This window comes from Melanostigma gelatinosum (assembly GCF_949748355.1).
Source record: "Melanostigma gelatinosum genome assembly, chromosome: 3".
Taxonomy (NCBI): domain Eukaryota; kingdom Metazoa; phylum Chordata; class Actinopteri; order Perciformes; family Zoarcidae; genus Melanostigma; species Melanostigma gelatinosum.
The window spans coordinates 7,843,255-7,862,605 of NC_136636.1; the positions used below are offsets into that span (position 1 = coordinate 7,843,255).

The window sequence follows — 19,351 nt, forward strand, 5'->3', positions numbered from 1 at the left end:
GGCTAAGGTGTGAGTGAATGCAGCCATGGCCTGTGCACCCTGTCCATAGAGGATCTACTGAGTGGAAGACAGATCAGAGAAGACAGAGACAACCAACAGGTGAGACGGCATCCTGCGCAGATGCACACAAGAACAAACATCTACTGCTGCAACTTTTAATTATTTAATTGTTATTTTAATTTCAGGTCCTTCTTTTTCTGAAACTGTTCATTGTTTAGTGTATGAAATGTCAGAAAATTATTTAAAAAAAATGCTTGCCTCAAGTTCCCAAAAGTCAAGTTGACATCTTCAAATTGCTTGTTTTGTCCAACCAACAGTTAAAAAACCCAAATATAGAGGATTTGCATTGATATAAATAAATACAAATATTCACATTTTAGGACCTAGAACCAGCAATTCTGCTTGAAAAATAACTTAAATGATTGATGACAACTTCCAAAACACAATAGAGCTGAAACAATTAGTTGATCAACAGAAAATGTATGAGCAGCTATTTGATAATTGATCGTTTCAGTTATATGTACTGTTCACTCGTTCCAGCTGATATCATAAAAGGTAACAGAGTATCATTTAGTTTTTGAAGGTAGGTCGAACAAAGCAATTTACGGACGACTTTGGGGAAAGTTATGGGATTTCCACCATTTTTTGACCTTTTATATACAAACGATGAATCAAGAAAATAATTAACAGAACGATCTATGATGAAAATATTGATTCGTCGCAGCCCTAACCCACAAATGATCGTTTCTGAGCTGAGCCTCATGTTTCCTTGTGACCCGTCATGACTCATAAAGTCCACTTTCTTGTAATTGTCTGCTGCCAGAGGGAGATTGGAGGAGTTAATCCTAATGTGATACTAATAGGCATAAAAGGATGCTGGTAGCATACTGTCGTGGTGCCGCGGGCGAGTTAGCTCTACCCACATAATGTGTGTCTGTGCTGGAAGAATACTTTTCTCAGGTCAATTCTGTTCTCCAGGTTGTCATTTTTTCCTTTGACCTTTGCCTGCTCGACTTTTACGTTGTTTCTGGTTGTTTGAAAAGCAATATGTTGTGTTTGCTGTGCTCTTCTGCCTCCTGTCTTTCTTTTTTTTTTCGGTGTGTGTGTGTGTGTGTGTGTGTGTGGTGGGGGGAGTTCTGACCTCTTCTCATGCCCTCTTCCTCCTCCTCTCCCCCCATTGGCTTCCTCTTTGGCCCTCTCGCTCCTCTTTCCCTCTCTCAGGATGAAACTGTGGGGGAGGTCAGCTTGGCCTGTGCAGGTGGCCTTCCTCGTTGCCTTGGTGATGCTCTGCGTTGACCCGGTGTCCGCTGCCAGCCGTAACCATCGGGAACCGACAGGTACACCGGGTCTTACTCTGAACCCCCCTTCCAACACCACAATAAGTTAATTACACTGTCACTGCAAAGGTACAACACATGTTCCCCGAGCCCGATGCTGACTGAGGCATCCCAATCCTGGAGGAGGGGGCTGAGCGGGGAACAATCTGCTCCGTCCCTCAGTGTGACATAATGTAATCTAGACGAGACCTCGTTTTGGGCTTGGATGCAAACACACCCGTGTTTGAATGATCGAGCCCTTCCAGATACAAATGGCACTTAAGCTGTCAGGAGCTGTCAACACAAATAGATCAGAGTCAGCGTGATCTGATCTCTGCAGAGCGGTTGCGGACGACCAACAGTTCAGGGCTGATGCTATTGTTCTCAAGCAGCTTAATTCTTAGTGATTTAGGCTTGCTGTAAAATAGGGTGTGTGTCTCGTGTAGGAGAGGCCATGTAGGCTCGTGACTTCTAATCCTCAGGCTCCAAATTGCCAGTGCCGACATTAATATGCATCGCTCTGCAGGGCCACCGTTAACCAAAGCACGACTTCGCTTATTCCCTGAGAAATCCATGAAAAAAAAAAGATAGAAACCATAGTTAACTTAATTCAATCCCACAAGCTAAATCTATTCTCGATCCATAATTTCCATAAGTCATGGAGACACGCCGCCACCCAACCAAAAAATGACCAACACGGTCTTATTAATATTTGAATCGGGGCTGGCTGCAGGGACAGTTGTGCTGAGTCACAGCATCTTGCGCTTCGACTTCGACTCCCAAGTCACCTCCTCCTGTTCACATTTAATTATGACAATTTCCTTAATTATCTCTTGGTCTCTACAGTCTCACTGCTGGTGCTCTGAAAGGTGACCTTTATGTGCCACAGCAATGCTACCAGCATCCAGTCTGTGCAGTGAGTGATGGTATTAGTTTCCTTTTGACGGAGAGGAGGCAGCCTGCTTACGGCAGGGACACTACTAATTGCTGGCCCTGTGTATCGTGAAGGTCAGCATCGCCCCTTTCTTATTTCACTCTCGCTGTGAAACAAAATGACTCGCTCCCAAATCGTCTGGTGCTTTTTATTCGAGGGTTTTACTCTAATTGGTGGAAGTTAAGGACTTGCGAATACCAACATGACACACACACACACACACACAACGGTTTGAGGCGGAGAAATAATTGGCAGTTCATTATGACTGCTAGATATGTTTTCTGTGTTTTCTACTTAAGTATTTGTACTGCTGGTGTGTTGGCAGGTCAGTGAGGCGTTTGTTTCTGGAGATGTACCATTTACTGCCACATGGTGGCTCTAGAGGTCAAAAAATCCTCCTCTGGAAATATGTTTTTTTTCCCCTTAATCTCAGTCTCATCGGTCCAATGTCATTCTCACAGCTCTGTCATTTTACAGAAACTCACCTGAAAAAACAAATCTATAATGGGACTGGATGGAATGAATGGCAACTAACGAAGCAGACATGAGATGACTGACAGCTGTCACTTTAAATAGACGTGGAAAGAATAGCATCTGCTTTCTTTTTTTATGTTCTGGCAGCACTCTCATGGGAATAAAATATACAAAATGAGCCAAGTATCAGATCCATCTTAAAAACATATAGAAATAAAGACAATCTCACAGGAAATAGCTTATCTCATTAGCTTAACTCATTTTCACGCTTGTACCTCTCACAAATAGAGCAAGGCTGTGTAGAATAATATGAAACCATATTGCCAAACATGCAGTACCAAATACTTCAGCACACAATGAGATCTCGATTGCTGTTCATTTGTTGTATTTCATAACTGTTACACATCAGCAGGTCACAGTAAATTGCCTTCCAGGAGCTGTGAACGTAGCGCAACACAAACAATTATGTACTCCAACCCTGTGTGCCGTTTCTTGAATACACATCAGACTTAAATGGATTTATTTCACTCTTACAGCTCTGCGCAATATTCTCCTGTATTTTGACAATGAAATGTTCTCATATGCCCTTTTTATTTTCTTGTTTGAATGCCTGAAATTTGATAATCTGAGACCAGCCGTTCAGTCACTAGCTTGCAGAACTAGTGTGTAGCGAACCAAACAATTTTTCAGCTTCTAGAATCAATTGCTCATCCTTGTTTCAACATACCGTTGATCACAAATGACATCGTAGATTCCCATAAAGACACATTTCGTTATTGGGCCCTCCTTGGCTCATGTGAGGAACAACATGCCTGTCTCTTTCTGCATGAAAAGGCATTCTGTCACACTCATGTGCTTTTTGAATATCAGCAAGCTTTAATGTGCGTCCATGCAGGTGGATTTTTGAGCATTCTGTACACCAGTCTGTCTGTCACGTAAGATGTCTCCTTAGTGAGCAGGTTTTATTGCCGATAGATTTGTTGCGCAGGAGTACTCAGCCGTACCAGCGACCTGTTGTGAGAATTAGCATGAAGCCGGTGGGCCTGTTAAACACTGATAATGTCAGGAGGATTGATGGGCTGCGTATAGGACCAGGGCGAGGAGGAGCTGGAGCAAGTTAGGAAAGTGGAGGTCAAAGAGGGAAAATGGAGAAAGAAAGTAAGAAAGGTTGGAATTTTAAACAACAAAAAAAAGGAGTTTCAGCAAGTAGATGTAGTATAAGAATATGTTGATTTGTATGATGTGGGAAGTTGTTTCCAACTCTGTTCCACACAGCTGATCACTGTCATCTTGCTCTCCTGAGACCCACCTGTAAGTTCCTACAGAGGCGTACAGTATGTCCCCTTCACAGTGACTTTGCCGCCTCCGACAGATTTCCTAGGTATCGGGCCTTTCACAGCCGTGGACACGCTTGTCGGGTATTGACGGGGGAAAGACACAGCTTTTTGATGAATTGCACGATGCTCCTGCTTGCCTGTGTCTGTCAGAATACATCAATCGCCTGACTAACCCATCAGTTCAAGGTAGCTTGGTTTGTTGGCTGCCACCTTGCCTCCCCCCCCCCGCCCACCCCACCCTCCCCCCTTTGCCTGCTGTGGGAATAAAAGCATTTAGCCATGCTTGAGAAGTCTTTTCATCTCAGTGTGTGCTGGGCTCTATTAGGTTGAGATGGCCATAACAGAATGGTTTAAAGGCAACATTGAGACATTAGATACACTGTTATTGTTTGTATATAGCTGGGGGCTGACTGTTCAATGCATGAATCTGAAGCAGATGAGTTGTGAGAGGCTGCAGCGTTCTCTGAACAGAGTGCAGACTGAGAGTGCTCACAGTAAAGCTGCAGTAGTTCAGTGTGTGCACTCTAGACCACTTTTCTGATGTTTGGGACTTGTCCTGGTTTTGTACGACTATTTAAAATCTTGGTCCAACTTTACGCTGTTCACTCCTGGAACATCTTCTGAAAAATCACTTCTCAGCGACATTTCTTTTTTGTTGTATGACAGCTGCTTTTTAACAGGTTAGGATGGCTGCACATGGACAGTTTGTTCGAAGTAAAACATGAAAATCTAATTTGGACATTCATTTTGAAAACTTCCATTTTTGGCCACGGCAGCGGTGTGAGGAATAGCGACACCGATCTTTCTGTCTGTCTGTCTGTCTGTCTGTCTGTCTGTCTGTCTGTCTGTCTGTCTGTCTGTCTGTCTGTCTGTCTGCCTGTCTGTCTGTTGACCCACCACTTTGGTTCTGCTCAACATGAGCATGTTAGCATTGTCAGCGTTGGCATGCTGTGCCTACGCACGGACCTGCTGTCGTGGCTTTAGGCTCCTATAGTCCTTGTTGAATTGAACATGAAATGCTGCAGCCACATCTGTGCATAATAATACACCACAAACAAAACATGGAAATATGTTTATTGTGCACTAAAATCTAGTCAATTGCACATGTTGTTTACCAGTTACTGCCAGGGTATATTATGGCCAATACCTCGGGGGGAAAAGCAATCGATGTAGTACTATGAATTGGATGAGACCGTGTCTGATGCAAAAAGGCTGGTATGTAAACTTTTTAAACTTCAGACTCTCATCCGAGTGTATAATTCAAGTCCTCCTCCCATGCCAGTTTGACAGAATGAGGGGGAGTTGACGTCCTGTATTGTTTTATAGATTTTTCACACACTCCCTTTCCCATTTCTAGAACAGCATTTTTAGGTGGTAAATGAGGAAATGGTAAGTATTTTTAGAAAAACGACATTCCTGTAAGTATCCTTAGAAATGTCTCTTCGGAACATTGTGAGGATGTGCCTTCAGGAATGAGTGGTCTTGAGTTCATTTCTCCCACATTGCATAGATTTTGGCTGCAAACTCTGTACGGCTCTAATCTCTATTGATTGGTTGCATACCGTGGATGCTCAAGTGTGTAATTTATAGCAATGTTGCTCCTTCAAAGGATTTACATTTCTGCTTCGAAACAAGCCCACACTCATAACATTTAGACGACTGAGGTTAATTCCTTCACTAGATTGTCTGACTAATGTCTTCATCGTCCATCATGTGTGACGTGATGGGATGACGTTTCAGAAATATTTTTGTCAAATGCAAAAAGCCACATCCGCGTCATATTTTACTCATGATTTTATTTCAATTAATGGTATTTTTTTAAAGCAACGGATCATCAAAGAATGTGTTCCTGCATGCAGTGTTGTGCTGCTCCCTGATTCAGGCCACACAGGCCACAACCCGAAACACACTGAAGTAGTTTTGAGTGTCCTTTTAAAATGGCCATGAAAGAAAGGCTTTTTGAATATTTGCTTGAAAAGCACCTTCAGCTCTCTATTTTTCATTAATCTGCGACTGTAAACCACAAGAAAAACCCAACGGAGGCCCTCCAACCTGGTCGCCTCTTATACGTTACACCAGGTTGAATTTAAACCATAAATTTGTACGTTTTTAGAAAGTTGAATTAGCATACGAAGCTGGCCAGACGCAAAATAGGAACATAAATGAAGTTCAGGTGGGTTTATCTTCCACTGCTCACACACATCTTCACAGCTTTACAGTTTTAAAATACAAACAGGCCCGGCCCAGGTTTGATGTAAGCAATAAAGAGAGGAGACCTGCGAACCCTCTGACCTCATTATGCTAGTCGGAGGCGAGCCGCTCTTTCTTCTCTCTGCTGCCTGCGACACTACCTCTCCTCCTCCTCTTCCTTTCTCTCCTTCTTTCTCACTAACAAGCTGCCTATTTGGGAGATGGGGGCAGACAAAGGGCCAGTCTTACCCAGTCACCGCTCTGCACTAACAGTGATTTTCAATACAGATAAATAATAATGAGGGCACGAGTCGGAGTGTTTCAATTTGACGTTCTTTTTCAAAATTTGTTACTGTTACTCTGTGCTCTAATTGTGATCATTACGGTTATAATTACCACAACGCAGATCGTTCTTGTCCTATTGAGTTTGGTTCAGTTGTATTGAAATCTAGGTCTTGATCAGTCGGCTATATATTTGTGTGTGCGCGGTGGTAATCCGGCAGCTGCTCCAGCCTCAGGAGAGCCTGAGACAGAGGAGTGAGAGAAATGAAAGTGGAGGGATGATAGCGGAGGGGCGCCCTCAGAGAGCCCGGGATCATTGATGGGGCTCTCTGGAGAAGAGAACAAACAAACTTTAAATCAGAAAGGATGAGAGGGGCCATGGCCTGCAGAAATGGAACCCTCGACAGAGTGTGTGCGTGCGCTGTGTGTGCACTGTGTTTGTCTGCCTGCAAAGCTCATTCAGCTGAGCATGAAAAGTTTGGGAGTCTGGGTAAAGTCACGTACATAAATGAAATCTGGGCTTATGGTACAGTATAACCAAGGTTTTTCCAGAGCTGTAAAGAGGCTTATAGGTAGTAATGTCACCAGCTCGGGAAACGGTGCCAGACACTCTCAGGAGTGCACAACAAGCGGTGAGAGGGACGATAAGGCAGCTGGAATCTGTTCAGAAGCCATAAGCAAAGATTCGATTTACCAAACATTTTCCCCAACATTTGTGATCGGCATGTTTTCCTTCAGGAGGCCACAAAGCCCTCTTCCTATGAGAGTTATGTGTTTAATGTGCTGAGTGAAATGTAACATTAGCATAAACCTTATGAAGTGGACACTTCTAAACACGAACATAAGCCTATTCACACGTTATGCTCCCAGCATCCTCAACATGTTGTACTGAATGTCAACAGACATACATGTGGCAGATGTAACGATGATGAAATATAAACTGCTACACACACGACTGTCCCTGTAAGAAAGCATATCGTTTCAGGAACATTACAAATGTTACAATGTTACAAATGACACATTCATTTTCTTTCTGGGCAGACAGCTTTGGGTTAAAAATGTACTTGAAGTTAAGCGTGCACTTCTGTCCCATTACTGTCAAGAGAATATTATAACCAACCAGACTAAGGTCCCCAGGGAAGAGTGGAGATAATCATGGGCGATTAGACGCTGTTTGTGTGTTGGAGGTGTCAGGTGAAAAGCAATTATCCTCATATAAATTATGGCTTTGAGGATCACACACACAGACACACAAATGCAGAAAAGAAAACCTCACGCACACACACAAACAGAAAAATATAGAGACGTGTGAAGCAGATGCACACGTGTAGTACACACACACACACACACACACACACACATACACATACAGACAGACAGACAGACATACTGTATATGTACATACATGCCCATACATAAGTGATGGCTAAATGCCAAAAAGCTACCACATAGCTCATAATATATGCATGTCTGTTCTTTGCTGAGATCAAGTGGTTTATTATGTCTGAAAGGAGTCAAAATAAACTATTATTTTCTTAACGTTTCTTTCCCCCTGCACAAAATGACAACAGAGGCGTCTCTGTGTATGAATTAATGAGGGCACTGTGCTGAGAATAAAATCATCACGAAAGAGTATTTACTTATGAATCAAAGAGTATGAGACTGGAATACATTGAGGAGTTTATACAAAAGTAAATAATTCATCACAGTTCTTTAATCTGCTGTGGTGTATATTTGATTGTTATTTGCAGCACACATTTATTTGAATTTAATGCCAATTCTTTTGCTGCAACAAACTGTCAAAACACCAATAAGCCATCTTTAAATTCTATGAATTTCTAGCAAATAATCCCCCTCACCACATATTTTTCTATCTCTCTCTTTCTTTCTATCTCTCGCTCTCTTTCTCTCTCTCAGTCTCATACCAGGTGAAGCAGGGGACATGTGAGGTGGTGGCCATCCATCGCTGCTGTAATAAGAATAAGATTGAGGAGCGCTCTCAAACCGTCAAGTGTTCCTGTTTCCCTGGGCAGGTCGCTGGCACCACCAGAACCAGACCCTCCTGTGTGGAAGGTAAACAAAAAACAATTCATACTGTACATATTCCAGTGATGCACTGTATTAGCAGCCCCACAATCCAGACATCTCCCAAAGGAGATCATCAACAGTATCGGGTGCCAACATGTGCGTTCCTCATATCAATTTGTTTATGTGTGTGTGAGTGAGAAAAATAATTCTCAGAAGTTGTCATCATATTTTGAAAGTATTATGAAAACCAGCACGATGGTATTTTGAAGGAGAACTTTTCCCTTGGACAAATATCCTACAATGACTCTATCAGCCAACAGTAAGTCTGGTTGGTCAGCTGCAGATGCACCAAATACAAAAACTGCAGTGCTTGAACCCTTAGGTATTCATTAAATTGACCCTTAAGTAGCAATATTAAAGCTCCACACTGTATCAAAACATACCGTGTATTCTGTTCCAACGCTTCATTAAAGCAATGCAGTCAGGACATATTCAAACCCAAACACTGTGTTTTTCTAGATGCATTGAATCAAAGAGAAATGATCGAGATGTCTAGTACATCATTTTATACACATTTCCTCCACAATTCTCCAGCTGGATAATTCCGCTAGAAATGTTTGGTATCCAATTGATCATGACTAGAATTGTGAATTCGGTTTTCGTATGTTTGGACATTGCTGCACCACATCTTTTTGTAATGATCGACGCACTGCCGAATCTCACCGGGTCAAAAAGGCTAATTTTCTTTTTTCATCAGCTTGCATCATTAAATTTGCCACATGAATCATCTCACCTAAAACAAATCATTACCCGATTCAGTACGACATAAATAAGTGAGTCCACTGCAGGAAAGATTAATAGGTTGCACTTTATTTTGAATTGCTGGCGGGTTAGATTCCTGTGTGGAAATTGATTTTCGTATGGCACAAAGCAGGAGGACACTGCTCTTCTTCTTGCACAAACAGAGCTAAACCTTTCAAAGGTGGTCGACAACATGAAACGCTGATGGAAAAATAACACCTTTCTGTCTTTCTTAGCAAAGCCACACAGCAAAGAAGCCCACAAGGGGTGAGACAGGGAGAAGATGAACAAATATCAGAAGGAAGACACAACTAAATCTTGTCTACACACTGAGGGCGAAGAAAATCTGTGGTTTGAAATTGAGACAATGAATACATCTCCACCATTCTGATGCAAATATGCACTTCTTAAAAGGTATTAAATAGGCATGTTTTTCAGTGGATGATGTAAAATTGTATATCGCTTCCCTCCCGGTCCAACAGTTAGTGATTTATCATGTCCCAAGGAGATCATGTAACATCAAAGGTTAAAGTCACTAATGCAGGCAATAGAAGCACAGCCACCAGTGTCTCCTTGCCTCCTTATTCCCCCGTGCTGTATGAAAGGAGAAGCAAATATACGACAGCTGTCGACCAAGGCTGCCTCGGCCTCACGACTGGAAATTTAAACTGCAGTTTAAAAGCCCTGATTTTATTTGGGACAGCGTTCCATTTCATATCTGGAAAGTAAATAGAATAGAAAATAGATCTCTTTTATACGTCCAGACATAACAAGACATTGAGCACAGGAAGACCAGATGCCTGCTTTGTGGAGACTAATGGGGATCCAAATAAAGAATAACATAATGATAACCCAAGCCTGGGCAGGAGCAATGTTATACGGGTCAAATGAAAAGAAAAAGTATGTTGTTTATGGTGTTGAGTCAATCATTGAAAAGCACATGTCTTTTTTGAGGAAATACATCATCCAAGGAATTCTGCTCACACATACACAATCAGCATATGTATTAGTGTGTTTGTGTCAGTTCTGCGCGGCATGTGTGTGTGTGTGTGTGTGTGTGTTTGTAGTGATGATAGACAGAGGGAAGCTGCGGGTCGTTTTCGTAGACCTTTGTTCCACCCATCTGTCCGCTCTGCGAGCTCCTGCCCAGCAAGTAACAAGCAGTGTCACTGACCCCTATCATCCGCAGACGCTCCGCCGAGATCACGAACACACACACACAGTGTCGGCCAACCCGATCCTATCACGCTGTATTAGCCCCCTACCGGAGCAAAATACATAGTTATCTCATACGCGAGGAGAGCCAGTGCATCTCCGACGCACCGGGGTTATTCAAACTGTTAAGGTCAGCCGGGGGGTGGACACTGAATCCACACTCGCACGGCGCTGAATGACTGACAAACCAATACAAATAGAGACTTGGATGAGCTGTGTGGACAGAGATGAAGTGATGCTTGCTCTCGAACTTGATCAGAATTGCAGTTTTTGGTGAGTTTGTTTTTGATTCAAATACAGCACAATATCATGCTAATGCTGTAGATGAATGATATGGTAATTATCAAGACGGAACAACAAAACAAAACAAATAAAAACTCATTCACCCTGCCCCAGCTTCAGTTTGTTGACTTCTATTGGCAGACTCAATATAGCACGGTAACGAGAAGAAATTACATTTATTTAGCTTGATGAATAATCACAAAAGGGTTATTATATTTGAGAAATTGTTTGGGTAATGATGTACCTGTTTTGTTTTGTTGAAAGCAGTGTTCCATCATTGTTTGGGGTCCCACAGACCCTCCTGCTGTAAAATAATAATTACTGCGAGATTATTTTGCATACATTTTTCTTTTTTTTTCTTCTGACCTCATTAAACCCAATATGTTGAGTATTTAGTGGTAACATTTCTCTTAACAACAACCTGGGCCTACATGTCTATTAAAGGTGACAAAACAGCCATAAAGTATTGTAATTACACCAACAATAAATATTTCACGTTTTATATCTGTTCGTTTTGACATTTAAATGATGATATCTACATCGTGACGTTGCCTACATTTGGGGTTTAGCTCCCTGTTAGACCTCTTATGCACTAACTGTTATAAAACTCAAATAGAAATCCAAACAGACTTATTTGGGATTTGGGAGAAGTAGTGCTGAATAAAAAGTACTGTCAACACCGATCGCAGATCGACATAATGTAAACTCTTTTGTGTTTAACTATTTTCTTACAGCTCGGGTCTCAGAGACCCCAAACAAGGGTAATCTATCATGTCATCAATTATAAATCATGTTTATAAGAAATTCTCATCAATTAAGTTAAAGTCAAGAAGTATCAAGCTGATAAAACAATATTAAATATGTTTTTGTGTTGTTAACATGGGCCTGGGTCTCCAGGACCCAAAGCACAACAATTGGGCTGATTCATTTTCATTTCCATTCTAAATGGCCACTTTTGCTTCTTAGTTGTACTAGTGAGTCATTTAATTCCTTTCAAATGAAACGAGCACGTGTTTAACTTTCAGTGTGTGAATCACTTCTGACTTCCTGTGATGCAGGCATGTCCTCTCAGTGTCCAAGCGCCTATCCACATAGCCGCCCCCATCCAGTGTGTTGCTATTCTTGCATGTGGCCAGTAGACGGTGCTTTTCCCATTCAAATGACTCGGCCACAAACAGTCTATATATAGCTGCTAGATCATTTCAGCACTATGTTCACCCACTAAAGAAGTAGATTTGTTGTTGAACCTCTTTGATGAGTTCCTAGATGAGAACAATTGCTTGATAATGATAAAATCGGGCAACCACAGCAACGATGATTGGCTCTGTAATGAAACTCGGGATAAATAAGGAATCGTGTGAAGCTTTGCTAACCTCTCAGAAAAGGCTTTGCCTTGGTGCTTTGCTTTTGTTTGTTCACTTTTCCTTAAAGACTTGATATAGTTTGCTAAGAGGATGGAAGGACACTGATGAGAAGCTAATACACTTATTACTACGTTATTGCTGCGTGAATGAAAGTCGTTCAACGGTGGACTATTTCTGATGGTCTCAGTCACGGTTCCTTCTTTCACCCCTCACATTATCTCACAAGCAACACAGCTTCGTTCTTCCATCACACTAGTCCTGAGGTTTTTCTAATTTCCTATTTGGATCTCCCCTCCGAGTCACACCGCCTCTCACTTCCAAAATCCAGTGCTCAGCAGCACTTATCTCATGAGTCATGCTTGACCTCTGAGTTCACAGTTACAAAAATGATCACCTCATCCATCATATCACACACACACACACACACACACACACACACATCCATGCTACTCTCACCTTGTAGGCTTGAGCGCTGTTGGAATGAGACAAACCTCTCTGAGTAGCCACCTTTGTAGAAACACTGCCGTGTAAATGGAGTTACATTATTGATGCCAGCTGAAAGAGGAGTAAATGGCAGCAGGGCCCATTACTGGCTGCCGCACGGTGGGGCCCATTACTGTGAGACTAACTTTTTCAAGCAAACGTTATTCCGCACAATATTATTTGCCATGATTTTTAATCACGCCCATGAACAACATTTTAAATTTTCTATTAGAATCAGCGGAAGGCGGGAAAAGTGATTTGGAAAAGTCTTAATCGGAGTGTAATGAGTTGTTAGAGGAAGAATTGATGATCGATAAATGTGAAGAGGTTGATCTGTTGTCGGGATATTCTACAAGAGAAAGGCATTGTGTCCGCTTGTGTGTCTAAGTCTCATGGATTTCCCATTAGGAGAAACAGCTTGTCTGAGTGCAGACAAAATGTGTGTCCACTGTTTGTCTTTGTTTTTTTGCTGCAGTAGCATTCAGGACAAAGAAAATGTTTTTGTCTCAATTGGGGTTCTGCCAAATTGAGTTAAGCTCACACTGCTGGTTAGGACTGTGTTGGTTGGGGCTTGTGTGCACATCTAGGGAATGAATGTAAGTCGGTGCCAAGTCCAAAAAGAAAACGATCCTCATAAAGTATGCAGGTTGTTACGCCTTGCTCAGTTGTTGCACAATATTGTGCACTGGCTGAGAAAGAAATACTCATATTCTGTACGAAATGTCATTAACAGTACAACAATGTGTATAATAATCTATAAGGAGACCTACATTCAGATGTAATGCTGCTCATGTAACGTTACTTATTATTATCAACGCATTTACGTGTCAGTGTTGTAGCTGATACATGCGGGGCTAAATGGAAGCCCTTTATATACTGCTTGGTATTTTAACCTTTAACAATGCGTCACTGTTGCGAATGTTGAGTAAAAGTGCAAAGTTGCACTTAATTGATATACTCAAGTCAACTACCGGACAGTCCTTGCCTAAGAACAACACGCCAACTGGGCATTTATGTGTGTCTGAGAGTTTTCTGAGCATCAGTTGAAAGAGGACTTTAAATCATTTAAATGCGTTGGTGGAGAAAGATGGAGCACAGCGACCTGATAAAAGCATACCTGGGTGTGCTGGCATGGCTGTGTGAGCAACAGAGATACAGTGTGTTAGTAAATCATTTTAGAAAGAGATGGATGCCTCTCTCCAACTGCTTTTGCACTCCAGGATCACTGAGTGGAACGGTTACAATGCCTGAGGGTATCCATACCTCCGGGTCCATCCCCAACTTCTTGTGTGTGTGTGTGTGTGTGTACATCATATTCCCTTTAAATAGTAATGACCTGGGAGCAAGGGCACGGGGCTGCTTGTGATTGTGCTTTTACGCCTGACACTTACTGCCCAGTGGGGCCTACATACATGTACACACACAAAACACACAAAGGCGTTCCATATGTGCACGACAGGCACGTGCGCACATGCACAGTAAAAGTAAACTCCCTGTTGCAGCTTGTGTTGCTCCATAGAGTGAGTTCAGGCGGTGCCTTCGTGAAGTATTAATGGGCACTCTAAAAGACACAAGCCTGAGTGCAGTTATTGTATTAGTATGGCCTGCCTTACATCAAACAATGGGATATGTAGCCAGTGAATTCATATTCTTCTCAGGCTAATCTTTTATTCTTCATCATGTGACTTTACATGAAAGGGTTCCAGGTGAAGGAGGTCTCTTTGAACATGGACTCATGGTTGGTGGAGTGATCAATTACATCACATGAGATGGTCGAGTGAGTGAGCTGATCTAATGCCACAGTTCTTGCCTCAGTGTGTTGACTATGTATATTCACGGATGAAATGTTACTGTCAACAAAGTGTTAGATATAACGGATTGATTTGTTTTGCACCTTTTTTTTCCACCCAAAGAGATGTTATTTACCATGTTTCACGTTTTTTTGTCACCTGCAGAGGTGGAACACGTCAGGCATTCTCAAGGTGTTGATTGGTAAATAACAAGGCATTGCATACACACAAGTGTTGTAACAATAGTTTAGCAGGCAGGCTTATCTTTGGTCACAGGGGTCTTAACATTACGCCATTTATGTATTTTATATTTGACAAAGTCGAAGACTAAACATGTGGCTGTGGAGACCTGCAATTTCAACTTTGTCCACTTGATGTCACAAACATTACAATGACAATTCAGCCGGCATTGCAGGGAGACATGAACAACAGAGGCTGTGTTTGGATGAATGCTCATCCCGGGCCAACAAAAATGAAAAGCTGTAACCACGACGGTCAGAAGGTATGAGTGACGTTCATCGGATGTTGCGGGAGATTGACGTGATCAGCAGGAGGAGAGGCAGAGCCGTCGGCATCCTCGTAGCATGACACCTTAGTTAGAGAACCCCAGAGACTAGGCGGGAACCTGGGGAATAGATTAGCCTCAGTCCCTGGTGTTGCCTAATCACCTGCACCTTAAGCAAAGCTCCATCTAGAGGTTTGCTCTCAGATGATCCCGCTCTGAACGTTTGAGAGAGAACTTAAAAGAGAGCCGTTTTGAGAGCAGATTCCGTTGTGATGAGCCGATAGTAACTGTGATGAAATGTATGCCTGAGCTGTAAACCTGTTTAATTAGCATTATGCACCTTTTGTGAATTTAAATGTAGATTCTTAATGAGAATGAGGCAATTAGAGCAGATAGGCTGTGAGGTAGTCACACACATTTCTATCTGGAGAATATGCGTCCTCTTTCAGGAACTTAAAGCAACGATTCATTTTCATACATACTTGCTGAGCATTTTAGTGTAAAGCCATTCATGTCAATCATTTTAAAGCAATTGAGCTAATAATGTTTTTCAAGTATTTATCTGCTCTTCAAGAGTCGGCCAGTGTGACTGTGGATAATTAACAACTTGTGCGTATGAGTCGTGACAGTGTTGGTGAGACGAAGCAGTAAATTGATAAATTAATATTTCAACATCTTGAGAGTTCGATTCGAAGAAGATATCTAATCATATCTAACAGTCATGACTATAAAATAACTATAAAGCAAGCGTAGATTAGCATAAAGAGTGGAAGCAGTGGGAAACTGCTTTGTTCAAATGTAACAAAATAGCTTTATATTTACCGTACAGAGTGGAATTGATCTTCTCATCTTAACTTTGGCAAGGAAGCAAATTAGCATATTTTTTCCAAAATGTTGAACTTTTCCTTTAAAGTGGAATTCAAGATACCAAATGCTTTGCTCTCAGAAACAATCGTGCAAAAAAGAGACTTTTGCAGTCCATCTGTACAGTAGCTAACCTTTGAAGGCACCACAGGGGTGAATCCGACTAGCCCCCACCACCAGTCTCTGCACAGCTACTCAGAGAAAAACATGATCCTCAGAATTAACCACAGCACACTCTAAGCACCTATGTAATCTTGTTATCATTGACCTGTTGAGAACCTGTCTGTGAGTGCTGCCCAAACATCGGAACTATCCATGACATCACAGGCCTTGAACCGGCACATGTTCATTTTCTGACTTGACAGGCAAGTGCTTATGTGTCGTGCTCATCCCAGCACCCCCCCCCCCCCTCCGCCCCCCAGTGTAGCATGAGATAAGCTACAGGGAACGCTAACTCCATAATAGCACTCACAGGCCATGCCCATTAACGCTCTTGCCGTCGTCAACACCATAATGGCCACATTAACGAGCATTACACAGCCATTGGTTTTTAGAACCGTTTACTGCCACTGAGCTCATGCATCATAAGAGTGTGTTCAACATTACGCCCCGTGATAGCTGTGAGTTCTTTTGTGTTGACTTCCTGCTTCTCCCTACATGTCTTCCTGTCTCTGCTGTTGCATTTGTGCCGCCTATTTTCCACTTTGCTTCAGTTCGTTACTCTCCTTCCCTCTGTTCTGTTTGTTTAATCGGCTCCTTTCTCTGTTGAACTCGGTGATGGTCGTCCTCAAACAGCCTCTTTCCCCTCCACCCTTCACTCTCTGCCTCTCGCAGTTCCTCTCGCTGCTCATCTCCACTATACAAAGATGTGTTTTCTTGGTGAACACCTATTCTTTAGCCTTGTCTTCCTCCCTCTCTTTCTCACAGTCACAGTGTTTTTCTTCTTACCTGAGGCTTGAGAGGATTTGTCCATGTTCTTTGACATTGTGCAATTGAAAGCCCATTTTCCTGCCAATATCATCTCAAATTCTCCCTTTGTCGGAAACAATAGTCGCTAGAGATCACAATATCAATCCATCAATCCACCAGTTTAATGAAGTTGGGGAAATGGGTGCACTCTTTTATCCCACCCTGCATTCACACTTGAGACAGGAGGATGGATGGATGATGAGTTCGGAGAGAGGGACTTATTCTCAGCTGTCGGGCTGTCTTCTGTCTAGACAGTGGGTCAGATGATCTGGAAGATATGAGTGTCAGCTGTGAAGACACGAGAAAACTTTGGGTTTTACCACTGGATTAACTGCAGATCTCGCCATGTTCTGACGCTGTGTTGTATTATGTACACCAAATCATCGCTTCATTTTAGAAAATAGATAGAAATAAGGAAATTTGTTTTAAATCAATAAAAAGAAAGAATCAAACTCTAGAAGGTCCTCTCCATATTTTTTTTTGTATTTTGCAAGAGAGATGAGTTTCCGAGAGGGCTTTTATGCCTGCAAAAATGATACAATAGATTTCAAACATTAGTCTATTTTGCTTCAAACACTCAAGAGAAGGCTGTTTTATAATTGGTAGCATTGCTTCATCAGAATACCGTTCTTGCTCTCTGCATTACACAATTGGAATATTGGCTCATTGTCTAAATGTGCCTTGTGTTTAGCTGATTATGCTAGAAACAAAAGGGAAGTTCGGCAATAACCATCATTTCATTTGAATGATAGATTATACATCTGCACAAATGACAAAATACAGAGAAATTCACCTTTGAATCTTATTCAAAGACCTCTGAATGCTCTGTTAAAGCATCAGCAGCACAACAGACTAGCCACATCTGATTGGATTTCTCCAGGATAGTTTAAGGACTTGTATTAGTCATTGCAGCCTAGGTATGGCATATGTATCATATTTCCCCTCTTCTACCTTCTTTCATTTTTGTCTCCTGCGGGTGCCAGACTCACCCATTCCGCACCGGCTTTAAGATCCCATGTTGAGGGATTACATTAATCTGATTGAAATGAAAAAAAGGTAACTGCTATACAGTTTAGCTCCTCACACTAATCATATTACAGATGATAAAGCGCACGACCGCTCAGAGATACTGGTGGTTTGAACAAAACCACAGTGTTTTGTCACAAGTGCTATCCATGGTGCTGATCCTGCTGCAGTCCCAGCAGTAGGATCAGCACCACGGACAGCGCTCATGGCATTTACATTGTAAAAATATGCAATATGCTCTACCCTTATCATGGACAACAACAGTACATGTTGGCTGTAGATGCCAACTAAATCATTACTGTACAGTATTACTGAGTTATTGTGTCGGTAATGGCTTGTGTGTTTGTGTTGTAAATACCACCTTATTCTTGCTTTTGTTTGCCATTACCGCAGTGCTCTTCATCATATCATATGATCTATTCAGTAACCGGCTGTCTTTCTTTGCATCTGAACCTCCATTTACTGCTCCAGCCTCCATCGTAGTCCAGAAGTGGTGGTGCCAGATGCATCCGTGCATGGACGGAGAGGAGTGTAAGGTCCTGCCTGACCTGACTGGCTGGTCCTGCAGCACTGGCAACAAAGTCAAAACCACCAAGGTGAGAAGAATGACTGTGTGGGTTTGTATAGTTGTGTAACTTCTGACACTGATCCATTGTATGTGCATTTGATGCACATGTCATCTCACACATGCTGCTCCTTTCCTTTCATTTTTGCTCGTTCTGTTTTATGTGCTGGCGCAGTGTCACCTACATGTTCATCGGGCCGACTCTAATCGCTTCAGAGTCTTTGACAACTTCTAATTTGTAAGCAACAATAAAGCATATCACCTGTGTTCACATCAAGCGTTCACATCAAAAAGCTTCTTGAGAAACATATGATGTTCAGAAATAATTAATAAATATATGACTGAACATCTTCCATCTTGACTAATATTTCATGTAGCAAGAATTGACCCTTGATCTTCAATCAAGTCGATTTTTTTACCTGTGAAACATCTCGCATCAATTAGTGTTTGGTGAACAAACTTTCGACGAGATGACTCTTATTGGTGTTTTAATTCTGTATCTAACTGTATAGGAAAAGAAAGAACACAGAAGTGCTGACCAAGCAAATTAGACATCAGCTTCAAGATGCCCACAAATGAGTGTAATCCAATTTAAGCACTAATTTCACACATCAATAAGAAATGACGAAAAAACAGATACAGAGCTAATCAACAAGCAAGCCCCCCAGTGAGCCTTATTTGCTAATCTGCTGTAACTGCATCTCCTCTGCCGAGGGTGACAATAAACTGATGGAGAAAACACAGGACCTGTTTACACTCTGTACCCCAGACAACCACTGTGTGATGCCGTGTACACTAATACTATTCAGATGAGATAAATTGATTTAAATGAGAGTCCTTCATGGCCCTTTGTAAGCTGTTGAAGTGTGAAAGTTAATTTGCGGGACTGACTGCTGGGGTGTGTGCATGTACGTGCCAGAGTGCTT

At 42.0% G+C, this 19,351-nt stretch overlaps 1 protein-coding gene across 1 annotated transcript; it reads left to right on the forward strand.

Annotated features, from left to right (window-relative positions):
• Positions 1-17: 17 nt before the first annotated feature.
• tafa4b (TAFA chemokine like family member 4b) lies at positions 18-18,660 on the forward strand (the record flags this gene model as incomplete). The annotated part of the gene is given in 6 exon segments (XM_079266036.1): positions 18-86; positions 89-99; positions 1,222-1,382; positions 8,451-8,606; positions 18,332-18,477; positions 18,601-18,660. Coding segments are annotated over 6 exon segments (603 nt in total).
• Positions 18,661-19,351: the final 691 nt, after the last annotated feature.